The 26,309-nt window shown below is 40.2% G+C and overlaps 2 protein-coding genes across 4 annotated transcripts in view; one reads left to right on the forward strand and one right to left on the reverse strand.

Moving 5' to 3' along the window:
* Positions 1 to 376: 376 nt before the first annotated feature.
* Positions 377 to 9,595, reverse strand: cep41 (centrosomal protein 41). The gene is made up of 11 exons (XM_034149269.1): positions 9,533 to 9,595; positions 9,165 to 9,228; positions 9,007 to 9,054; positions 8,380 to 8,441; positions 8,023 to 8,092; positions 7,306 to 7,450; positions 4,374 to 4,540; positions 4,235 to 4,302; positions 3,876 to 3,990; positions 2,472 to 2,687; positions 377 to 1,614 (listed from the first exon to the last, which is right to left on the reverse strand). Exons 1-11 carry the CDS (start codon positions 9,563 to 9,565, stop codon positions 1,481 to 1,483), a joined length of 1,122 nt encoding a protein of 373 aa, XP_034005160.1. The 5' UTR covers positions 9,566 to 9,595; the 3' UTR covers positions 377 to 1,480.
* Positions 9,596 to 10,163: 568 nt separating this feature from the next.
* The window catches only part of poc1b (POC1 centriolar protein B), a 68,951-nt gene continuing 52,805 nt past the window's right edge, over positions 10,164 to 26,309 (forward strand). For 2 of the 3 annotated variants that reach the window (XM_034149266.1, XM_034149268.1), the window contains exons 1-10: positions 10,164 to 10,441; positions 12,668 to 12,752; positions 13,452 to 13,623; positions 15,382 to 15,561; positions 17,329 to 17,436; positions 18,289 to 18,404; positions 19,060 to 19,193; positions 20,047 to 20,115; positions 20,389 to 20,541; positions 22,730 to 22,807. In XM_034149266.1, coding sequence (XP_034005157.1) covers positions 10,376 to 10,441; positions 12,668 to 12,752; positions 13,452 to 13,623; positions 15,382 to 15,561; positions 17,329 to 17,436; positions 18,289 to 18,404; positions 19,060 to 19,193; positions 20,047 to 20,115; positions 20,389 to 20,541; positions 22,730 to 22,807 — 1,161 coding nt within the window. In that variant the 5' untranslated portion in view covers positions 10,164 to 10,375. Of the gene's footprint in view, positions 10,442 to 12,448; positions 12,487 to 12,667; positions 12,753 to 13,451; positions 13,624 to 15,381; positions 15,562 to 17,328; positions 17,437 to 18,288; positions 18,405 to 19,059; positions 19,194 to 20,046; positions 20,116 to 20,388; positions 20,542 to 22,729; positions 22,808 to 26,309 lie in introns of those variants that run through there. The other variant, XM_034149267.1, reaches the window with a different exon arrangement.

Raw genomic sequence — 26,309 nt, forward strand, 5'->3', positions numbered from 1 at the left:
CGTTAGAAAATCGGTTCTTCAAAATAAAAGTTTGCCTTTTTTCCCAAAAAAAAAAAAAAAAAAATTCAAATTTTTTTTTCACCTTTTTTTTTCTTCACTCACACATCCGCGACCCACTTGAAACGGGTCCGCGACCCACTTTTGGGTCGCGACCCACCAGTTGAGAACCACTGCTGTAGAATACAACCTCTTTGGACAATTTATATACTTATTGAAAACAAGCTACAAAATGTAATACCTTGGAAAATGCCATTTAATATTTTTTAATACTCTTTAATAGCCTTAATTTTCGCTAAATTGATTTATCAACTTTTAATACTTTTTAAGACCCCGTGGACACCCTGTTCTTATTGACACAAGAAAACAATACCGATACAGCAAACAATGATACACTTTATTTGACATTCATTTACAAATAAAATCAAGTGTCAAGATTGTTAATGTGAGTTAAGACTGCCTGAAATCACAAAAAAGGGCTGCAGGGTAGTACATATGTTTCATTAAATGCACTGAACAAGAGATTGCGTGAGTGTATTCGGAGTAGAACGGCAAAAACAAAATGCAATAAGTCACCACCATGCCAACAAAACAAAAGGCCACAAATTAGCAATCAAAACTGTTTCTCAAATACATCTGTGGGCAGTGAGGTTTCCTCCCTTCAATGTCACAGCAATGTTGTTATGACAGTTTGTGTGCTAACCAGTCAGTGTGATCACAACTCACATTATTGTCTTCACACACACAAAGGCAACCAGTCACGTAACAGCATTAGCGGATGAAAAAGGCTACTTGAGAAAATTACAAAAATACAGCACATCTTTACTTCATTTTACAAAATGGATCGAGCTCTGTGACATCATTTATATAAATTACATCTCATGTCAAACACAGATTTTTAAGCACATCCTTAGTTTCATATCATAACATTCAAGGATTCTCCAGCAATAAACGTGACATTTATCTAGCGGCTGAAGTTCAACGTGACCTTTTTTTTTTAGACGTAAAGATGTCAAAAGAAGGAGAACATAACAGATTATCCACAGAGTTAAGTTATTATCTGAACAGGTGGTTGTTTAAAATGAGAGCAGTGTTACATGAACAATAGATTAGAGTGCAAAAAAGCTCCGTCAGGCTTTAGGTTCACAGATGAGAAACTGTGCAAACATTCAAAAACACGCCATTTATTAAATATTATAAGAAACATAAAACGTGGAAAATACTTCAGTCTGATGTAAATCGGTGCAGCTGATGAGTCTGAAACTAAATTATGCAGATTATTTGTGTATGTCTTGATTAGAGTTTTAAATATTTTGGTCTCTACTTCAGTGTAGTGTTAACTCCTCTCCCAAAAGGTGTGTAATGGTTAAAATCATTTATCGTAGAGATGTGTTTCTATACAGTTCTATAGCTCGAAACATGAAATAAATGGACTCTTAGTCAGAGGTATGTTTGTTCATGTGTTTCTGTGTGGATGAGGGTGTTATTTCCAGGGTCTGCTGCTCTGAGCCCTGCTGCTGTCCCTCCCTGCTACGGAGGAGGAGGAACTCTGTCGGCTGCGAGCGCTCGACGCTTTGGTGAGAGAGCTGCCGGACGACACGCGGCTCGACATCCGGCCTGCAGTGAAACACACAGGGAAACACACAGGGAGACACACAGGGAGACACACAGGGAGACACACAGGGAGACACACAGGGAGACACACAGGGAAACACACAGGGAGACACACAGGGAGACACACAGGGAGACACACAGGGAGACACACAGGGAGACACACAGGGAGACACAGGGAAACACACAGGGAGACACACAGGGAAACACACAGGGAGACATACAGGGAAGCACACAGGGAGACACACAGGGAAACACACAGGGAGACACACAGGGAGACACACAGGGAGACACACAGGGAGACACACAGGGAGACACACAGGGAGACACACAGGGACACACACAGGGAAACACACAGGGAGACACACAGGGAGACACACAGGGAGACACACAGGGAGACACACAGGGAGACACACAGGGAGACACAAGGACCAAGATGATATTGAAGTTCCAGTAACTTGGTGCAAATTACAGGGAACATGTGTTTATTTGATACACTTGAAATCAATAGAGAACAATTAATTTGGAAAAACTGTTTCGAAACAGTTGCTCCATTAAAAGAAAATGGAAAACAAATATTTATACAATACATAAGACGTTAAAGTTGAAGAATGGGCAATATGGAGCTATAATAAAAATAAAAATAAATACATAGCTTACAATAACACAAGAATGATAACTTTACTCAAGAGGGGTTTTGTTTTTCAGGAAATTCGTCTGGTATAAATAAATCAAACCTAACAGATAGCATGTTTTTTTTGCATTACTTTGGCTCTATTTTACACATATGTAGTACCGAGTTCTCTCCAGGGAAACGCCTGATCAAAGCTGTGATGAAGTGTCGTTTCTGAGTGTGTTCTTACTGTTGGAGTTGCTGGGCACGAGGTTCTCCTCCAGCTGATCCTGGATCTTGCTCAGATCGTCAGAAGCAAACCTCCAGCTCTTCTCCGCGGCCTGAAGAGGAGGCTTCGGCACGGAGCTCTTCTTCCCCTTCGAGGGCGAGGGGGAGGAGAGGCAGGAGGTCGGGAGGGAGCCCGTCGTCAAACCTTCTGGAAACTTCTGAGCGATTACCTTAAGACCTGAGAGAGGACAGCAGAGTTAAAGGTGGGAGGCGTGTGGCGCAGTGGACTAGTGCGTTGGTGTTGGGATCAGGGGAGCACAGGTTCAAACCCCACTGCAGTCAGCATGTCGTTGTGTCCCTGAGACACTTCACCCCAAATTGCTCCTGTGGGGATTGTCCACAGTATTGAGTATGTAAGTCGCTTTGGATAAAAGCATCTAACAAGTAACATGTAATGTAATGTAAACATCTAATGTGACCTATCATGCAAAATGCACTTTTTGATGTCTTATGTATGTCTTTTATACATAAATATGTGTCCCCGGTGTGTCAGGGAACTCACGCAGCGTCAGAAAATAAAACCCTCTCTCTTTTCCTCCGTACCCACATCTCTGAAAACGGGGAACAACGGAGCTGATCCAGATTTGCGTCTGATATGACGTAATATCGGAACTGTGTCCCATGGCTTTTATATTTTTTTTATATATCTGAGACCCATAATATATGCCTAAAAATAGCATGATAGGAAACCTTTAATACTAACTTTTTTTAATGTAATATATATATATATATATATTATGTTAGTTTGCCATCAGAATCAGGTTTATTAGTAGGTTTTCACATACAACGTGTTTGCCTTTGTGTTAGGGCTGTGCGATTATGGCAAAAATCATAATCACGATTATTTTGGTCAATAATTGATATCACGATTATTAAAAACGATTATTCATTTACTTTGAAAACATCCATTTATTGAAAACAATTTTTTGAACAATATGTTAACAGTTTTTTTATTTTTTATTAATAAAAAAAAAAAAATAAAAAAAAATAATAATAATTGTTTTATTTCGATTACGTTGTTTTCGTAATCGTTGCAAGCCAAAATCGTAATCGAGATTAAAATACGATTAATTGCACAGCCCTACTGTGTGTATGATGTTGCATACATACACACAGTAAGACAAATAAGGTTAATAATTAGTAGGAGCGACTAAAGAAGTACTTTTATGATTACAAGAAATATAAATATACAAAAATGGAAATACAATAAAAGAGGAATTAAAGGAATCATTTCCCTAATCCACGAATGTTAGCTCTTGCTCCACTCACAGCTACCAGCATAACGCGGAGATATATATGTGACATGAGACGATATCTTTATTAAGGATAACATTAATGTTAAAGGGAAGCAGACTCGACACCTTACCTCCAGACAACATGTACAGATTCTCAAATCCTCGCTCACACATCATGGTGGCCGCCTGGCTCGCTATCCTCTCATCTTCATCGTACACGATGATGATCTTCCCCGATGCGTTTTTCTACAGCTCGTGGGTTAAGAGCATACTGTGATCTTTTTTAAAACAGGACATTGACTTTGCTGCAATGATAGTGGAGTTTGTATCGAATCAGAATCAAAATACTTAATTTATATTTAAGGGTTATTGGGTTACATGTCAGTTGCTCCACTTTTGATAACAAATCTGTACATTGTATTACAATATACTGTATATTACACTTCATAAAGTAGTGTATTAATAATAATGAAGATGTATTGAAGGATACGTATTCCAGCACGTCTTTGGTGTAGGGGTTCATGGTACGTGAGAGCAGAGCGATGGGGAAACTGTGTGCTGCAGGAGAGAGACACGGTTAGTAAATACAGATATTATTGTATATAAAGCTTCAGGTTCCTGCCCCTCACAGCTGATGATGTGGCAGCGGTCGTAGTGGTCCCGGTCCCGGACGTCCAGCAGCAGGTAGGGGCAGTCGGGGTACGGCCTGTCAGTGAGATCAGGGCTGAACACACACTCATTCTCCGTCTGCTGATTGGTCCTGTCCACGTTCAGCTCCCCCACCCCACTGATAACACTGAAACAAACAGGAAGATATATTAAAGATGCAACACCTGCGCCAAATAAAAACTCACCTGTTCAGACTAAACTAATCAGTGTAGCTACCGTTAAACTTGACTGTCTTTGTATCCCTCTGATTTGTCTTCTAGATAGATAGGTAGATAGATAGGTAGATAGATAGATAGGTAGATAGATAGGTAGATAGATAGGTAGATAGATAGATAGGTAGATAGGTAGATAGATAGATAGGTATATAGGTAGATAGGTAGATAGATAGATAGATAGATAGATGGATAGGTAGATAGGTAGATAGGTAGATAGGTAGATAGGTAGATAGGTAGATAGGTAGGTAGGTAGGTAGGTAGGTAGGTAGGTAGGTAGGTAGGTAGATAGGTAGATAGGTAGATAGGTAGATAGGTAGATAGGTAGATAGGTAGATAGGTAGATAGGTAGATAGGTAGATAGGTAGATAGGTAGATAGGTAGATAGGTAGATAGGTAGATAGGTAGATAGGTAGATAGGTAGATAGGTAGATAGGTAGATAGGTAGATCGGTAGATCGGTAGATCGGTAGATCGGTAGATCGGTAGATCGGTAGATCGGCAGATAGATAGGCAGATAGATATGTAAATAATGCACAAAAGGGGCAACTAACAGTTAGAGTAAATTAATATAAAAAGATGTGTTACAATTATTGTTTATGAAGTAAGAGTCCCTTACCATACTTATGCAGGTGGGACAAAATAAGAAAAAGGGTCATCCATTTAATTAATCAAAGTTATTTTGGCTGATGTGAAGGGTTTCAATAGATTTAAGTTAGTTAAACTGTTGGTAAATTGAACCAAATATAGCGTTAAATATAAATAAAACCTAAATGCAGTTAAGGCCCTGACACACCAAACTGACAACAAAGAACACGTCCCGACGGACCTGATTGTTGCGTCGCCTCACGTCTCCTGCGTCTTGGCCAACAGTCGCACTGGAACACACCGCAAAGACTTCAGCCGACGGCCAAGTAGCACGTACGCACTGCGCATGCGTGAGTGGCAATAACTCTCCTTACCAGCAGGCGGCGGTAGTGTGTATTCGTCATTCAAAAGAGGCAACCGGAAGACAGACTGCATGATATATACAAACAACAAATAGCTTGCGTTCCATTTTCACTCTCGTCCATCACAGACTGTTTCACATAACGACTTATAATCGAAAACATGTTTAGTGCGGTACTGGAAAATGAAAAATAATAGCTGTCTGTGTGTGCCTTCTTCACTTCCGTTTTGCTTCTCATGCACTGATTCGCTAAGCTGAACAGCCAATCAGAGTGATTTCTTTTGCCTCAACATGTTGAATCGGGAGAGGAAGGTGTCAGCACGGCCGAAAAGACACGACGGTGCGGGACACACCAATCTGAGTAGGGCGACAGGACGCTCATCGACGGCCAGACATCTATCGAAGGCCGAAATCGGCCCGGTGTGTCCGGGCCTTTATACGTATTGTAGCTTAACAATTATTTTAAGTCTAATACAACTTAGACAACCTTATGCACTGATTAAGAAGCTGATTTACCTTCTAAGAAATCCCAATATATGACTTATATTGACACCTGTTGGCTGGCTAGACACATATTGTATTTTCCACAGTAACAGTCAGTCAGTATTGATTGTGTTTCAAGGAGGGAGGGGTTGAAGTGTCAAACCAGTTAATGTGAAACCAGAGACGAGAGGAAGAAGACTAATGTGAGTCTGGAGCCGAGCCAAACTCTGCAGAAACAGACCACTTTCCCCGTTGTGTAAGCTAACCCCAGCGCTGCCCTAATTTCTCTCTCCATCTGTCCTCCCCACCAGCTGAAGGTGACCTGAAGCTCTGCCTTTACAGAGGCACCGGCCCCCCAGAAAGCCCTCAGATAGAGTTACACTCCTGGGGTTCCTGTTCGGGCTCCAGGGGGGAAGAGGACGCAGGTGATAGGAGAGGACGCTGAGAACATATGCGTGTGTATTTTTAAAGGCAGAGCATGGCATTAATACCAGGTACAGAGGTCTTTCTAGTGAAGTAGTTCATAAGTATAAGGTATTTTGAATGTAGGTTGTCCGTCAAACTATAAGTGATATATAAGTTATATTGTTGCATCGATTCAGTTGTCTTGTGTCTTATCTGTCGGAGAGAAATATTTTTTTTTAATTTTTTTTATTATCATAATTTTTACCTCCTTGTGTCTATTTCTTTGTTTTACTTATTTTTAATCTTTTAACTTTTTAATGCCATTTTATTTCTATTTCTGAAATATTTTGCACTGTTTATTTCTGTGTTTTAATTTCTCTTAAGTACATTGCCTTGTGTTTTTTATGCTGCTGCAACGCAAACATTTCCCAAACTTGGATCAATAAAGTACTTCTCTATCTAATCTATCTACCTACCTATCTATCTACCTATCTACCTACCTACCCACCTATCTACCTACCTATCTATCTACCTATCTATCTATCTATCTACCTACCTACCCACCTACCTATCTACCTACCCACCTACCTACCTACCTATCCATCTATCCATCCATCCATCCATCCATCTATCTATCTATCTATCTACCTACCTATCTATCCATCCATCTATCTATCTACCTACCTATCTATCCATCCATCTACCTACCTATCCATCCATCCATCCATCCATCCACCCCAACCCAAAGTGCTACATAAATAAAGCTTCATTATTATTATATAGGTTGTTGTGTACAGTATGAGGTTTTCAGCAAAACTTTACATTCTTAGGAGCTGTACAGTACCTCAGCAGCGTTGACCGGGCAGAGTTACACATCTCTCTGTCTCCTGCATCCTGCCGATCGGAAAGAGGTGACGCCTGAGGAGAGCTGCCATTGGTGTGTTCAGACAAACAGTCCAAGTCTGCATCAGAGACCACGGACAGACCATCTGCAAACAGGGAGGGAGATAATGGGAGACTGAATACTGATAGATAATGTTAGTAGTTGTTTGAAAATATCACTGGTCTGGCTTGAGCTTCAATCTCAGGATCCATGTATTTCTGATCCTCTCCAGAATGGAAGTAGTCATCACATACAGAGCATCAACTAGTTCCTGAACAGTGTCCTTCACATGCTGATATCCAAGAGAGGGAGTTACACAGTCACAAGATGGAGGAATAGAAAGCAGTATTCAATGTTTACTTCAGATGAGCTCCACGTCAGAAATGAGCATGCTTGTCATATGTCTATCTCCATAGAGGCTGAATCATCATGTTAATCACATAGCTATCATATGCCTAAAACAGTCCTGATGCTCTTCTAGGTAATCATACATCCTGTCATGTACACAGCTACAGTTGGGATACCTTTGTTATCATGTTACTCTCATATTGGAAGAGTCCATTCAGTATTTTCCCAACAGTAGTCCACGTCAAGTTTTTTTGAATGTGCTATTTGGTATGAAGTTGGAGATAAATGCATTTTCCCAATGTTAAGTGAATCAGTGACTTTATTACTTACCTTCTGGGCAGTGGGATTCACCGTCAATCTCACTTTCATTCAGGTCGGATACAGAGGCTACCTGGAGTATCTGGTGTAAAAAACAAGATAGAAATCTAAGACGCTTCTGCTAGGAACGAAAACTGCAAATAGTGCAAAGAGAATGGTATCCTGGGGTCTGTGAATAAAGGTAACATGTCTGTTCAAACTCTCTACACAAGTGGTTTATCAATTATTAAGCACTGTAAATGGATCATGGTTTCTCACTGCATTCTTTATGATATCTAAAATGTAGAGGGCCACACAAATAACTGTTAAAAATAACAACAAATCAATCTTGCTGGACAGTAATGATAGGAAATAACCGTTAATACTTACCAATTGTGCAAACGTTGTCACCTTTAACCGCTTAAAGATTTCATTATTTCGATACCTGTAATCTGAGAGAAAACAGCAAAGGCTTATCTTGCTCTGAACGATCATTTGTGAGTTTTACACTTCTGCTATTCAAACCAACTGTTCACCTTTGGGAAGAATTCAAAGTATGTATAAGAAACACATACACTAATGTCTACGGGAACTGTGTAGTAGCCAGATGGACAGAGGCACTTTTCAATTCTGGCTCCTTGTGAAGTGTATTGTAGGAAGACATTGAAGCTGTTTGTATCTATAAGAAACCTATTATCAATTGAACATCTAAGTCACAGAAGTTTAACATTTAAAGACGTTGTAATAGCCTGTAATGCACCTGTGTCAAAGACAACTCATATTCAAACACCTCCTGCTGATTCAGGCTTTAGTTTTTACTCTGCTTATGAACATATTTGTTATTTTAGAAGCCGGATTTAAAAACTGACAAAACCTCCAGCGAACCCCAAAACATTTGAGATGTATGAATGCATCACAAAAAGTGAATATAGCTATGTAGAATAAAATAAAACATGGGACATATACATATGTACAATGACTTGCACAATCTAATTCCTCTTCACATGGGGTACTCACTTTTTTTCATGTCCTCCAGTCTTTCCATATACTTTGAGAGACTGTAACCTATATTAGAAAAATGACAGTTACATTCATAATAAGGCATTTGTTAATTAAGTCATAACATAATGATCTTGATAACAACATTTTAGTAAATCTGTACAAAGACAACATACCTGTGTCCAGCCTTGTTTTGACATGTTGATATTTTTCATTTTTCGGTATCCTCTTTTTCAAGTACTAGAAGGAAAAACAATGGGCTTTTGTCATCTTGATGAACAGAAATACAGACTGGATATTACTTTCTAATGGTAGTTTAGTTAACCTGAAAACATTTAAGGTTTAAAAGAGCTAATTCTGCTAACGACACAGGTGCACTGTCGTTGATATGGTAACATAACACTGACAATAGCTAACTAGTTAGCATGCTAAGATAGCTACATTTATTTCTGTTTGTCCACGCTGTGCATGTTACTATCGATAATGCAATATTAACAATAAGCGGGCAATAAAATAATCATTATTGTCATTAAACAGACGTTACCTCCACATTGCCGATGCCCTGTTTAAGCGACATCTTTTCAAAGCGAAATGCCAAACATGAATGTCGAAGTTTAACAATCTCGATGTTGATTGGTTGATGCTGTTTCATGGGCCAATCAGAGAGGCGGATACTGGGCCGCTTCCGCGTAAATGCAGTTTCATATGATATGACTGGCTAGTTGCTTAGCAGCGAAAGATGCTCCACCTTAATGACAGGATGCATTCATGAAACCAGAAAATAACCGGATCGTTCATTACAAAGTAAAAAAAAACAAGATTTTTGGCTTGTTGGAAGCACTTTTGGGTCTTTACTATTCTTCCTTCAATTGCCATTCTTCGCCAAACACTTACTTGATATTCATAATTTGTTTTGTTTTCTCTTTTTGTTAGTATGCAATGTTCACTAACTTACAATTAGCTGGGCCCATGCAATTCAATAAGGAGATCCTTAATTAATTGACTGGAAAGACAAACTTCTAATTTTGTAGTAGATAACCTTTCTTATCTGCAACTCCAGAGCTGTTGCGAATGGTGTTTTGAAGTTGTGAATGGCATTTTATTTTCGGATTGTCATAAATAAAATATTCCCCAAGTTTCATGAATGCATCATCACTTTCTTAGTTGCATGAGGATCAAGCTACAGGTGGCTACGTCTCATTAGCTGTGGAAATAGCGTGTGTTATGCGGCTCTTCATGCAAAAACAAACCTAGTTTTCATTTAAAAGTCCGGGAATTCAACATTTTTCTAAGGTTGCTGGGACTGTTGATGAGAACAGCGTATTATCTGAGCTCGACACATCGGGTCTGAAACTGTTGCTGAAGGAGCACTGTTTGACAGCCATGGATGCAACGTTACTTTACCTCTGACAGTGACAACAGTGGCTTTTTTAAGCAAATGGCTTCTGTTTTGGTAAGTTAATACTTTTGTAAATGCTAATGAGCAAACGTGTGTTTACGTGGATAACTTTCTATGGGGTTAATACTAATAGTAGCTGAGTCGGCGAGTTTGCTAGCTGCAGCTCTTCTAAGAGGATTTGCTGAGAGGGGCTTGCAAACACTCCCTGGGATCTCTCTGAAATATCAACAGCATAGTAGACTTACTTTTTGTATTAACCTTAATGTTATCAGACAACACATGCACTGTGTTGACAGCCTAGGCATGCAGTGACCCAAAGTAATTTCCTGCCCAGCCCTCCACTACTAGCAACACATTATGCATCAACCTAGACTAGAAAGTAAATACAAGTACTGTAAAGCTTAGAGGTACTCACTTGTTAGCTTTTTTCATGATATGCTACTTCAGAATCAGAGTCAGAAACAGGTTTATTGGGATATTTTTAAATCCTCTGGAGCAGAGAGAGGAGCTGTGGATTATTGTTATTGATTAATGCATCAGTGTTTCTTAGGGTCAAAAACACTAAATGTACAACTTAAAATGAAAGCGTTTAGTTTATTTAATAAAAGAGCACATGTTCAATGTAAAAAGTGACAGTAGATATAGATTAGTTGCAATGTGGTGCTATATATATATATATATATATAAACAAAAACAAATTATAATCTTTTTATTTTTTTTTATAATTATAATTTCTTTAAAACACCTTGAATTTCAGGGGGGGCGCAGATACAAATACACATAGGTCATACACAGGACACATCACCTTACCTTTAAAGGGCCCATGTCATGCTTTTCCAGTTATTCCCCGTCCCCTTGTGTGTTATGAAGGTTTTTCTGCATGTAAACGGTCTGCAGAGTCACAAACCCTCAAAGTACACCCTGTAGCGAGTAAAACTCTAACACAGAAAAGACCTGTCTATGCTGCCCCAAAACGCCTCATTGGAGATTTCTCATTTTCCATTGTTTGCTTCCTGGGTTCTGTGACGTGTGAACACCCAAATTAACAACAAATGACCGGATTGGCCCAAATGGACCAATCCGCGGAGCACCTCACACACCAGGATCCCTTGGCTAACTAACAGGGAGTCCCCATTGACTTGCATAGAGCTCCCTGAACGCTGGTAATAGACGAGTTGGGATCGCGGAGAAATGCTCTCCGCAGACCCATTCTCACAGCGTTATAAACCTTTTTCTTACTCAATATCAAGCCACACTTACGGACCGTCCACACAGCAGCGTTAAAAAAATCTTGAAACGCTTCTGCCCATTCACTTTGAATGGGGTGACGTCACTTTCCCTCACTTTTCGCCGAACTGCATTGTGGGCAGGCGAGCGGAGATTTTCAGGATTTTCAGGATTCAAAGTTGAACAATGTTCAACTTTTGAGGCTGAGGTGGAAGCGTCAGCCAATCAAATCCCGTGTACGCAAATCTGACAGTTCAAGCTCTAGCCAATCAAACGGCATGTATGCTGGGAGAGACATACCGCAGGTCATTTCCTCATATTCCAAAAAATGGAGGAGAAATTAGCGGTAGCGAATCAATCACCCGGTGCTTTATGACCAGACCTACCGGGATATAAACCGGAGGAGCCAGGCATGGAGGGAGGTGGCAGAGACAGTGGTAGGTTTTCGCCTGTTTGGGGAGTTTATATCTAGTTTACTTCGGGCTTTTTGCTTCGTATGTCGCGGGCGGGAGATTCATGTGATTGGTTGTTCGTGCCTTGCTTGCAAAAAATCCTCAAGCTTCAGATACGCCCACCTCCAAGATTTTTTTAACGCTGCTGTGTGGACGTACCGTTATTGTTTTTACTTCGGCTGTGAGTGTTTGTGTGTGCTCAGGATGAGTTTCACTTGTTCTCGCTGTATCGCCGACCCGGAAACCTGTCCGCTCCTCGCAGCAGCTCGCAGCAGCGGCTCGCAGCAACGAGCCTCGCTATGTCCCGACCAATCAGAGCACACTGGGCTCACAGGGAGGGGGGGGCAGGAGCTCCAACAAGCCGTGTAGGACAGAGAGTGAATACACATACTATGCAGAGATGCTGTATGAGAAACCAATGTGAGTTTGGAAAATTGCACAATTTAAATCTATTCTAGTAGACCTCAACAATGGAAATATGATCAGTAGAAATGGCCATGACATGGGACCTTTAACAAACTTGATGTAAAATAACATTTTGAGCACACTATACTGCAAAGGAAAGGAGTGTCCCTGACTGTCTCTACATTGTTTTTTGCAGGAAGATCCAACCCTAGAGCGCCACTTCAAGGGGCATAAAGATGCCGTCACCTGTACCGACTTCAATCCAAACCGCAAACAACTGGGTAATTTCTGCTGCTGCCACAGATTTACACATTCTCCGTGTAATTGTTTCCTGTTATCACATGTGTCATGCATTTTCACTCTCAGAAATAATTAACATTTTCACATTAATGCCAATGTCAGAAGTAGTTAAATTGATGTGAAATGATGTTATAATTTCTCTGTAGTATTTGGTCAAATAAGATCCTTAGTAATAACCTCACAAATATGTAAGTGACATGCTAGTGACTCTTACATGATGTGTCATCATCACGCTCAAGCAAGCAGGTGTCAACAGAACAGCAGAATCATTTTAAAGGTTTTATGAACTTCTGATTTTCTAAATTTGAACTTTTGATCATCTATTATTAATACAATTTACATTGTTTCAAGGATGGGCATCTTGGTTTCTGTCACAGTGATGTATTCTTGTGGCACTTTGATGGTGCATATTGATGCACTTGATGAATACAGTGACTTTTGCAGAAGTTAAACCAGTGAATGTACGACAAAGCTGACGTACAAGAACGTCTTTAGTTAAATGTGGCTCTTTTATTCCAGACAATAAAAGGTTACCGATACAAACTCACTTTATTCACTGGAATGACCTCTTTAAATACCATTAGTTAGAGTAGATATCCGGTTACAGATCAGCATAATACATGTCTGGTGTGTAAGTCTTGACTGAACGTTCTCCATTTATCTTTTTTGGCTCCCTCCAGCCTCAGGTTCAGTGGATAAATCTCTGATGATCTGGAATCTGGCTCCAAAGGCCAGAGCTTTCCGTTATGTCGGGCACCAAGACCTCATCACTGGGGTGCAGTTCTCCCCCTCCGGTCTCCTGGTGGCCACTTCCTCCAAGGACAGGACGGTCCGACTGTGGACCCCCACCATGTAGGCTCAAGTCAATACAATACAATACAATACAATACAATACAATACAATACAATACAATACAATACAATACAATACAAAGAGGCTTTATTGGCATGACCACATTTTAAACATATTATTGCCAAAGCATTCCGCACAAGGCGTTATAACAGAAAAAAACCCAAAAATAAACACTAAACATAAATGTCAACAATACATTCGGCAAGTCACTGTTTCCTCTTCAATCAAGATATCTATCCTGGCTCCAAAATGGTGGAATGAGCTCCCCATTGAAATCAGGACAGCAGATAGCGTGCACATCTTCCGGCGCAGACTGAAAACTCATCTCTTTCGACTCCGCTTCGAGCGATAGAATTACTAACAAAGAATTACTAACAAAGCACTTATATACTAATAAAGGACTGGCTTATCTAAAGCTAGAGTAGCACTTGAAATGTTTTGGCTCTATGACACCTGAGGCCTGTACTACGAAGCTGGATTTTCGCTTAGCCGGCTAACTTCAGGGAAATCTCGGGCTTTCCGGTCCTACGACGCTGGTTCTCTTTTTAGCAGGCTAGATCTCCATGGTAACTTATGCTGAGCGGCAAACCTGCTCCGGAGCAGGTTAGGTGGCAGGCTAAGAGATCAACTCAGTGAAAGCACCGCCTGCTGACCAATCAGAGCTCCGTGTGCGGAGTTTAAAGCGATCAATTCATATTACAGGATAGAGGAAATACAGAAAAACTGCCGTTGCAGGAAAGACGGCCGGCCAAAATCAACTGACTGTGTGAACGTGAAAATTAATAGAATATCCCCTCCCATCTTCAGAGCAATCTGACTATTATAACATTAGCGTTAAGAAAGCTTACTTAAATATCTGCCACGACATAAGTAACCGGATCAGAGTAACATTAGGTACAGTCCGCGGCACTGTGAGTGCAGACGTCGATGTGTGCCATTATCATTCATATCATATCACATCATAATGTATCATTTCCTTATTTGAGTCAGCTTCTTGAGCCGTATCTGGCCGTGCAACACTCACAGTGTCACATACTGTATGCAGAAGTATTATTTTAAGCAACACATTAAATTGACGAAACACTCGAGTCAAATGTAATTAAAGTCAGATCCACTCGTGTCTTGGACAGGGCAGTGATATCATAAACCTGTTAATGTACGCATTCAAACGCTTTTTCTTTTACCAGCTGTATTCACCTTGCAGGTGCAGCTATGTGGCTTTTATCCTGGATAAAGTGTTTAAGTCATGGATGTTTAAAGTTTAACTTCTTCATATTTGACTAATATTAAAGTTCACTTTTCATTCAGGAAGTATGACGCTGCGCTGATAGTACGCTTGTCCGTGTTTGAGATTGGTCGAATGCTCCAAATACCACCCCTTTCATGTGAACGCGCACCTAACTAGATAGGACACGGCTGGCTTGAGCGATCCACTTGATAACCGGCGTCGTAGTACAGTTTAGCGCCAGCGCGTATGTTTTGGCTTAGGCCAACCGGCTAACTCCAACATATCCAGGTTAGGTTGAACCAGCTTCCTAGTACAGGCCTCTGATGTACTTATATGATTCTGTTTTCTTCAAGTTTGTATCTTGTTGGTCGAATGCACTTATTGTAAGTCGCTTTGGATAAAAGCGTCAGCTAAATGCAATGTAATGTAATGTAATCTTTGAATGTGTAAAACAAATGGCACTTAATATGAAATATGTGACTGGATGAGGCCTGGTTTTCAATCAGTTGTGCTTGTGTCTGTGTTGACAGGAAAGGAGAGTCCACAGTGTTCAAAGCCCACACGGCGCCTGTACGCAGCGTTGCTTTCTCCCACGATGGACAGAGGCTGGTGACGGCGTCGGATGATAAGTCGGTCAAAGTGTGGAGCGTTCACCGGCAGTGCTTCGTCTACTCGCTCACCCAGCACACCAACTGGGTGCGCTGCGCCAGGTACAGCATTAACGCTTCCTCATACCCCATTCACACCAACGGTGTTTCAGGGCCGGTTCGGAGCTGGAGCTTGAAAAGCACCGGGTTTTCCTGTTCACACCGCAGCGGAGCAGCGTCATAGCTCCGGAATCCGGTTCGTTTCGAGCACCAAAAAGTTGTCCGTCTAGAAGCAGGAACCGCATACGTCACGCTTACGTCGGAGGGGGGCGAGATTAACCTGAGCTAACACTTAAGGCGAGTACGGCAAATAAAAGTTGTAACAAGCAGTAGTGCTGAGCAAAGTGACTAGAACGCAACCACACACTTGTAAAAATAAAAACACGCTTTATAAAGTCAGGCAACACTAACCAGGCTTCGTGTGATTCTGTTTATTTGTACCTTACTTTGACCATCCGTTCGCTGTTATTGATCATTGTGGAGAGCAGGCAGACGTTTTGTTTGTTATTATAGCAGCTATCGGATGGAATCAATAGATGGGCTGCACAGGTTGTCATGTCCGACTATCACAAGTAGAATCATAATGAAAAATACGTCGGTAAAAAGCCTGTAGAAAACGGCTTATGCCACAATAGGAAAGCAACAAGTAGTCAAGTTATAGTCAGTTTAGCTTCGGTTGCTATGCTAACATCACCCATTTTATACCAGAGAAACTTTCATAACAGCGTTGTGATGCCAAACGGCGTCAATTCAGACTGACACACATTCACTTAAGGGGAACTGGGGATATGTATCAGCTGCTTGTGTGACAGTCAGACAGTGAATACTTTAGAGCCGTGTGAGCTAACCCGGAGCTAACGGGAGAATAAACTCCCGTGGAAGAGCAGCCAGCACTGCAGCGGTCGGTAAATGCCGCTGAAACACATTAATAAACAATGAACCACGGCACTCTGGAGAAAAGTATAAGGTTGGAGAAGTCGTTATTTAATTTAATCTGGCTTCGTATGATTAAAAGCAACACGATCATCGACCCGACACAGTCCCCCGTTGTTGTTGTTGTAGTGAGCGACGTAAACTGTGACGTCATGACGCAGCAGCGGCAGCACCAGTCGGGCTCTGAGCGGTGTGAACAGAGCGGGAGCTGAACCGAAGAACCGGTTCTGAACCAGAAAAGCTCTAGCACGGAGCTAGAACGGGAAAAGCCTTGGTGTGAAAGGGGTATGATCAGTTACTTTTAGTGCTAGGTTACCTACATTAAAGACAGCATGAGAAAATCTAGTTTTTGTTCCGTTTGCCACAAATCCAGTACGTCCAGGAACAAAGAACGTTTAAGTCCTTAAACTCTAATGTGCAACTCAATGTTTAGAATTTCAAACAGCAAAGTTGATATTTTCTAAGGAAATTAAATACTTTTTATACGATACCATACGATACGATAATACTTTATTGGTCAGATCAAGTCTGACATTTGACTTGCATCACAGCAGCTCCTTGTGTAACATCAACATGGACACATATCAACACACAATACATGAAAAACAAACAACAAACATTTAACATAAGAGCACAATCAGTGAGAGAAAACATGTTATCTGGTTTTTAATAGGAGTAATGTTTATAGCCTTGGTTTGTACACTTGGTTTTTACATTGTCTTTTCTTTTATCCCTGATGTATGAAAAGAAATGTCATTCTATTGACTTTTATTTATTTATTCATTTTCCACATTTGTGTTGTTTATTATATCATTTTGGACTGCTTGTTTGCATGAAAGGTGATATATAAATTAAGTTGAGTTCAGTGTGAAGAAGGGAATGATTTCTTCCCTGCAGGTTTTCTCCAGATGGGCGTCTGATAGCGTCGTGTGGAGACGACCGCACCGTCCGGCTGTGGGACACGTCCACCAAACACTGCATCAACTGCTTCACCGACTCTGCAGAGTGAGTCCTAAAAGTGTCCTAATAATATGATTAGCTTTCATTTTGCCATCACTGTTGGTGTTGTATTACTTAAAAAATTTACTTTGTCATGTCTCTTCTACATCAACATGTGTCCCCTCTTCTTCATGTCTCTTCTACATCAACATGTGTCCCCTCTTCTTCATGTCTCTTCTACATCAACATGTGTCCCCTCTTCTTCATGTCTCTTCTACATCACCATGTGTCCCCTCTTCTTCATGTCTCTTCTACATCAACATGTGTCCCCTCTTCTTCATGTCTCTTCTACATCAACATGTGTCCCCTCTGTGTAAAGAGATTCTGAAAGTTTCAGGAAAAAAGATTCTCTCTCTTTTTGTCCTGATCCATTTATATAAAAACCTGTCTGAAAATGAGCTGATCAGATTTTGGCCACTTTGTGATGTCATAACGATGTTTTGTCTTGTGTAACCATTAGCCAATCACCAACCAAGGTAACTCCCCCCCCCCCCCCCCCCCCCCCCCCCCCACACCTTATCACCTGAATCTCCTCCTACTTATGTGCAATGCCTTGTCTTTTATTCTAATGCAACACAAACATTTCCCAAATTGGGATCAATAAAGTACATCTTATCTTATCTTATAGTAGGTTGTTGTGTATTATTTACACGCCCGTCTTGTTACCTGGGGATAGGAGGCGTGTGGCGCAGTGGGATAGTGCGTTCAGGTTCAAACCCCACTGCAGTCAGCATGTCGTTGTGTCCCTGAGACACTTCACCCCAAATGGCTCCTGTGGGGATTGTCCACAGTATTGAGTATGTAAGTCGCTTTGGATAAAAGCGTCTAACAAGTGACATGTAATATTTTTTCTTCCAGATCGGCCACGTTTGTTGGTTTTAACTCGAGTGGAACATGCATCGCGTCCTCGGGAGCCGACAGTTCACTGAAGATCTGGGATCTCCGCACCAACAAGCTGATTCAGCACTATCAAGGTATTTATTACAATATATTCCATTTGGAGAAAAAAAACAATTACCTGAAATATCCTTCAAAATATCTCAAATGTTTTAATTTTGCATAATGTGAAACCTAGAGAACAAACAAACACACTATTTATGAAGTCAAGGCTGTTCAAATTTAAAGAATCAATATAATTACAGACGGCTTTAGTTATGCATAAAGCAAAAAACAGAATACTGCCAGAAAATACGAATTTGTTTTAATTTCAGAGGATGAGCATCATAGGAGGAAATTATATTTTCAGCAGATGTGTGTCTCTTGGCGTAAAGAAGTGGAATTCTTTGCCGAATGATTTAAAGGGCTGTAAGACCATTTTTCTGTTTAAGAAAATGTATAAAGAAAGCGTGATTAGACAGTATGAAGTTGTCTTTTGGTTGTGTTCTGGTTTTATGTGTAAGCAACTGTGACTGAAAGAATATTGCTTTTATCTGACTTTTTATTGGTTTAAAAAAAAAAAAAAAATTGTAAGAAGGGGCAGGCAAAATAAGATTTTCTTCTCCCTGCTTCTTTCCACCATGCGCTACACAAATAAAAATAAACAACCAGTATAAGTGTACATAACTGCCATGTGTGGAATATACAAATAAATAAATAAATGTTTGTTCATGTGTGTTTGTCTCTGATCAGTCCACAGTGCAGGGATCAACAGTTTTTCCTTCCACCCGTCCAATAACTTCCTGATCAGCGGCTCCAGCGACAGCACAGTGAAGATCCTGGACCTGGTGGAGGGGCGCCTCATCTACACCCTGCATGGACACAAGGTACATCATTATGAAGACAGAGACATGAGGGGTGGGGGAAATAATCGATACAGCAGAGTATCGCGATACTTTGCGTGGTGATTTTGTATCGATACACGGACGCCAAGTATCGCTATTTTATTATATCAACTATTCATATTGCAAATCCAAATTAAAGTTTTTGGTAACAATTGTTTTTTCAATCAACTAGATGGTGCTGAGCTTCTTCTTGTGCGGTCATGGCCATGGGGAAAGTCAGTGGGATTGGCGGGAAGTTAGTCAAAACAAAGATGGAGTCAGCGGAGAAAGAAATCAGAAATGCAATATATCGTATCGCAATACGTAGCATATCGTAGAATCGCAATACTATCCTATCATGGCTTAAGTATCGCGATAGTATCGTATCGTGGGGAGCCTGGTGATTCCCCGTGGACAAAAACCACCAGACTCAGGGACCGTTTCATCCCACAGGCCATAAGAGTGCTAAACACCTGAGCTCTGCTAAGTGCCTCGATAAACATTCCTGTTATCATCTGGCAATTTACTAATTTTATATAAATAGTTATCACCGTAATAAACCGTATTTAATTTCGTCTTAATGTACATTATTTAATTTCATATTCTGTTCTTGTACATATCATATTCTATTGACATGTATATAGACTTTTGCACTATTTTGTATTTTATTATATATGTTGCATTGTTGGAGGAGCTCAGGTCAGAAGATTTTCATTGCCCTTTCTACACTGTAGCTGCTGTGCATATGACAATAAAACCTTTGTTATATCAGCTCCAGTGTTTCTCTACATCAGTCCTTGGTGTTGTTTGTGTCATGGTAAGGTTTTTAATTCACATTTTGTACTTTGTGTTTTAGGGCGCTGTAATCACAGTAGCTTTTTCCAGGGCAGGAGACCAGTTTGCCTCGGGGGGAGCTGATGGTCAGGTTGGTGTTTTGTGAACATATAATGTTGTATTGCAGTAATTACGTATTTAAATAATACTTTAATAGATTAATAGATAGAACTAGTACACATACATAGTAGTACAAATGTTTAAAATAAGTAGCAGCAATGCTTAAATGCTAATTCATTCCTGCACCACTTTATGTCCTTGTATTCCCGATACTCAATAACTTCTAACATCAAGGTGACATTTCTACTCTCTGTTGTAGAAAACCTTTAATCATGGAAGTTGTGCTGGTCCCTCCGTCCCCTAGGTGCTGATGTGGAGGACAAACTTTGACAGAAAGTCGTACCAGGACGTCCTGCAACAACACAGTCGGAGGTCCACACCAGACCCTGCACCCCACCTGACTGACATCCACCCGAGGACCCCCCACCTGCACCGCCAGCAGCCCTCAGGCATTCAGGTCAGCTCACATTCATCAACCAGAGATACAACAAAATCACTGTTTAAAGGTCACCTATTATGCAAAATCCACTTCTTCATGTCTCTTCTACATCACTATATGTCCCCTCTGTGTAAAGAGACTCTGAAAGCTTCAGGAAAAAAAGATTCTCTCTCTTTTTGTCCTGATCCATTTATATAAAAACCTGTCTGAAAATGAGCTGATCAGATTTTGGACACTTTGTGATGTCATAACGATGTTTTGGCTTGTGTGACCATTAGCCAATCACCAACCAAGGCATAGCCGTGGGAACATGTTTCAAATGGGGGGTGCTGTGGGGATGACACCAGGGCTGGTTCTAACCCAGCCTAGGCAAGATTTTAGCTGGCAATGAAAAACCTCTATACACTACAAAAAGAGAAACGTATTGACATGGTGGACAGCTTATATAAAAAGGCTTCAAATGTATTCATTATTGTATGAACATGTTTTAATTGGGGGGTGGACGTCACATCCTCTAGGGGGGTCCGGGGGTATGCCCCCCGCAAAGATTATTTTGAACATTTTAAAGTAAAATGCTTCAATCTGGTGCACTTTGAGCACTAGAGACTAGATCTAGGGGGTACAACTTTAAACACCCATATGAAAAAGATCGGTTTGCATTTGAATAATCAAATAAGTATGTGAACATAACCAATAACAAATAAATGTAACTTATTTTATTTTTGTTGTTCATTCATATCTTATTTTACCGAGTTAACATTTATTTATTCATGCATATTTTTAATATCTCCAGTTTTAAACGATATTTTTGGTTTACTGTCCTATAGTATATGGAATCATTTCAAACCTGTTGTTATTTATTCCAATAATTATAAAGGTGTGCCTTGGAAATATTTGTTTACATAAATTGCGACCAAACCGTTTGAGACCCACTGAGATAACTTAGACTAAAGTGAACTATCTAAACACTCAAGAGTCCTTTACCTCACTGAGCCTCAGTCTGACAGGACAGAACTCTCCCTCCACATTATTGTAGAAACAGCTTCTTATATCCGTTAGCGCAGCAGAAGCTAACAACGATCCCTGCCGGTACCGGTGCGCCCCCGTTCTCTCTCTCTCTCTCTCACTTTGGCTGTGAGCTGCGGGCGCCTGAGCCAACATCCCCCACTTTCATCACTTACAGCGCCCATCGTACAGGGCAAATGTAAAATGTAACCGGGGTGAAAAGGGTGTTATCTTTAATTAATTATGAATGTTGTTACATCAAGGCCGAAAATTCGTTTTTTTTGTATTATATTTGTATTTAATCTTGTGGAAGTGCAGATCCCCTGTCCTCCACCAGGGGGTGCTGCAGCACCCTCAGCACCCCTACTTCCCACGGCCCTGAACCAAGGTAACCCCCCCCCCCCCCCCCACCTTATCACCTGAATCTCCTCCTAGAGCACCATTGTGTTCTTTTTAACCAAATCTCTCTCAGAGTGGCGTGGGGAGGGGCTCCTTATTATCATCTAAAGTAACAGACAGAGAATCAGCACTTTTGAAACAGGGCTGAAACAGAGGGGATTATGGGATGCTGCAATGATCTGTTTGGTGTTTGGAGCCAAACACTTCAGAGACATGTTTTGAATATATCTGAGACCTATAATATATTGATGAAAAACAGTATAATAGGGGACCTTTAACTCCTTCCTCGTTCGGCACTCTGAGTCAATACACTGGTACTGGACTCACTTCACCGATCAGCAGCTTTAACCCTGTTAAAACGGTGCAATATCACAATACTAAGGCTGTATCACCTGTGCAATTATTCACATTTCTATTACTAATGACACTTAGAATTACTACTGTATTACACTGTGCATTTCCTTATCATTTTCATTTGTATTAATACATAAACACCACTGTATATATTGTAATTAACACATTTTCCATAATTATTGTTGTTAAATGTGAAAATGTTTAATTCTCATGTCAGTAGACATTTATATATCTTTTTTTTAATATATATGTTACCTTCTTATTGGGCATTTTAACTTCTTATGTTTATATAATTATTTAATTTTTTTTTACATTTATTTCTATAATGGAGCAACTGTCACAAAACCTAATTTCCCCCAGAGATAAATAAAGTAGTCCTATTCGGAAATTATCATATTTCACACACAAGAAATATGTATATTTATATCATTTCCCTATCTCTCCACAGATCAGTCCAGCAGTGGCAGACACTCAGTCCATTGATCCAGACGTCATAGAGTTCAGCCAATCAGTTCACAGCACCACGGTAAGGACATTTATAATATTCACAGTCTACCTCAATCACACTTATGGTCTGCAATCATGTTCCCTCGCTGTAAAACTCACTTACTCACAGTTTCTTGATCAAAGGCAAAGGAAGATAGTCTCTTGAGGAGGAAAAGGGGCTGTGACTTGAAGATATATAATGCAACAACAGTAGTAGTATACACAGAAGTCTGCAGGAATGTTTAAAGGTGTCCTGTCATGCAAAATGCACTTTTTGATATCTTTTATACATCAATATGTGTCCCCGGTGTGTCAGGGAACTCACGCAGCGTCAGAAAATAAAACCCTCTCTCTTTTCCTCCGTACCCAAATCTCTAAAAACGGGGCTACAACGGAGCTGATCCAGATTTGTGTCCGATATGACGTAATATCGGAAATGTGGACCCACGGCACTATCAGAAACGTTGCTATCAGAAACAATGCCTGACTGTTTTGGACGTAATATGGTCTGTGTTTACATTAGCATCGCTAACACTCAGAGCTAACCTGTACTGGAGAGCATGTGTGTGAAGAAGCAGGAAATAAAAAGGAACTCACCTTGTGGTATAACCGGCAAGAGAGAAAGTCTTTGAGCTCCATACTGTTTCAGAAATAATCCTTGATAATCCATGATATGGCGTTTCATCACCGCAGTATTTAGTTTAGACAGTAGCTGCCGGGTCCCGCATGAGCTCAGACCCCTCCTTTTTAATTTGTTATCAATTTTTCCTTTTGTTAAAGCTTTATACCCAAAATCAGCACTTTTGAAACAGGAAGTGAAATAGAGGGATATGAGGCATGGCTAGAATGGGTGATCTGTTTGGTATTTTGAGCAAAACACTTCATAGACATGTTTTTTATATATTTGTATATATCTGAGACCTATGCTATTGCCTAAAAATAGCATGATAGGTGACCTTTAAATATACAGAAGAACAGCAGAAAGAGGGATGGCTACACATTAACATTTTAAGATAAGATAAGATGTACTTTATTAATCCCAATTTGGGAAACATTTTCGTTGCAGCAGCATAAAACAAAACAAGGCATTGCACATAATAACACAGAAATAAACAATTCTAAAATAGAAATATCTCAAAATAGAAATAGAAATAAACCAGCATTAGAGAGTAAGAAGAATATACAGATGACCGTGAAGATAAAAAATCGATATACTTTCTGACAAATAAAAACACTATCGAAGCGACAATTTTCTGTTAACACAATATAAGCAGGATATTATTTACATCAAGTGTGCAGTTTCTGGGAATACAAAGTGAAATGTAGGCAGCATCTAATGAAGCATTCAGTCAGTTTAATTCACATTGAGTCCAACCTGACAACACAACATGACAAATGGACACTACCTAACTTAAACTGACTACATCATTAACAAATACAAACATTTAACATAAATATTGCGGCAGTAATATTCCAAACAAAGTGCCGCGAGGGACTAAACGAGAAAAACATTGTGGACGCGCAAAAACTCAGTCTTTCCACCAGTATGCGTTTGACCTTTTATTTCCAAAGCAAACATTCAATAGTCCATATCCATATGCGTTTGCGTATATTCTTTTATGCATGAGAGCGGTCAACAAAAATGGTCCTTCTCACTCTCCCTCCATCTATCACAAAGTGTGCAGGTAAAAGCAACCGGATATAACCGCAAACGTCACCACACAAATCCAATGACACGCCCACCACCTCTAGTGACTCAAAAACATGTACCGTAACAAACACAGAAAGATACTTCATATGTGGCTCCTACAATAAATAAAAAGCAATATTTAGCTGCTATTCATCACATGAGAATATTTATATTGCTGCTTTTACAGGCTGAAATGTAGGATTTGTGCCTGTAAAATGTTATTTGTTAGCATTACTGCTAAAGACACATATTAACAGTCAATTCGAATCAAATAAGCTTGATAAAATGTAAGGTTTGGTGCATTTAAAAGGGAACGTTCCCTTTACCACCAGGTGGCGCTGCAGACCTCTCTGAAGTCTGACAGTCCATCCACTTGCAGGCAGTACATTGATTTGTGTTCATCTTAATAATAGTAACATGAATAAGAATAGTTTGCATTTTCAAAGGGTCTTTCAACGCTTTACGCATGTGAAGAAAATAAATAACATAAATAAGAACATAATTAGTTGCTGTATGAATGTTTGCAGGGGACAACACATTTAAAAAAGATAATGAATAGCTTCAGATCATTCAGAGACACGCTACTAATCTAATCCTACAGTTCTTCACTTTCACACATCTGAGCAACTTAAGTCATTGCATATTTACAAAATGTAAGATTTAGCTTTTTTAAACTGTATATGTGGATTAAATTAAGTTTTCCCCGCTTGAACACTTCATTACAGTTTATTTCAAAATGTCCCTCTTCAACTTTTGTCCTGGAATAAGCCTTAGGTATCTACTTTGTTTCAGATTTAGTTGTAAAAAAGTGTACTTCATTAGACTCTGAAGTTAACAGGAGGCTTTTTGTGTGTGTTCCTCATTAGTCAATAATGTCCAATACAGCCACAGCAGGGAATAGAGTCCTGCTTCAGGACACTTTTCCTTTACAAGCCTCCTAACTTCTTCAGCTGCCCTCTTGTATATTTTTATGACCCAACAACCTTGTGAATGCCATGTTCTGTTTTCCAGATGATTCCCTTCTGTCGTTTTTTTTATTGTCGCTCCGGGCCCATGTGTGGTGGCAGTGACTCGGCCTTGAACTTGAGTCCACATTGTGTTGTGAAGTAAAATCCTGCATGTGAATTAGCGCTATCCGCTTACTGCTCTAACGCTGATCCTGGATAAACAGGCAGAAACATGAGATTTATGTAGGTGGGCTTTAGTGTATAGGTTTAATGGCTATTAGCGAAACAACATGCTTTGCAGTGGCTCAGTCAGTAGGGGCTTGGACTGGGAGCCGTAGGGTCGCCGGTTCAAGTCCCCAGCTAGACCTAAGTATGGAGTGTGGACTGCTACTTGGAGAGGTCCCAGTTCACCTCCTGCCCTGCCGTGGTGCCCTTGAGCAAGGCACCGGACACCCCCCTTCCCCCCTCACTCAGTCAGTTAGTTAGTCAGTTAGTTAGTTAGTAAGTTAGTTAGTCAGTTAGTCAGTCAGTCAGTCAGTCAGTTAGTTAGTTAGTTAGTCAGTTAGTCAGTCAGTCAGTTAGTCAGTTAGTTAGTCAGTTAGTTAGTCAGTTAGTTAGTCAGTTAGTAAGTGAGGTAGTCAGTCAGTTAGTTAGTTAGTCAGTTAGTTAGTCAGTTAGTAAGTGAGGTAGTCAGTCAGTTAGTTAGTTAGTCAGTTAGTTAGTCAGTTAGTTAGTTAGTTAGTCAGTCAGTTAGTCAGTTAGTCAGTCAGTCAGTTAGTTAGTTAGTTAGTAAGTGAGGTAGTCAGTCAGTTAGTTAGTTAGTCAGTTAGTTAGTCAGTTAGTTAGTTAGTTAGTTAGTAAGTGAGGTAGTCAGTCAGTTAGTTAGTCAGTCAGTCAGTTAGTTA

Source organism: Trematomus bernacchii, unplaced genomic scaffold, assembly GCF_902827165.1.
Source record: "Trematomus bernacchii unplaced genomic scaffold, fTreBer1.1, whole genome shotgun sequence".
NCBI classification, from domain to species: Eukaryota; Metazoa; Chordata; class Actinopteri; order Perciformes; family Nototheniidae; genus Trematomus; species Trematomus bernacchii.

What these genes read in the sequence shown, in the direction of transcription:
- cep41 (XM_034149269.1), bottom strand. Translation starts at nt 9,565, where the DNA reads ATGTCGCTTAAACAGGGCATCGGCAATGTGGAG. An exon ending in CCAAAGACGTGCTGGAATAC is followed by an intron (nt 3,991 to 4,234) that starts GTATCCTTCAAT and finishes CACGAGCTGTAG; the next exon opens with AAAAACGCATCGGGGAAGAT. An exon ending in CGTGCCCAGCAACTCCAACA is followed by an intron (nt 1,615 to 2,471) that starts GTAAGAACACAC and finishes GTTTCACTGCAG; the next exon opens with GCCGGATGTCGAGCCGCGTG.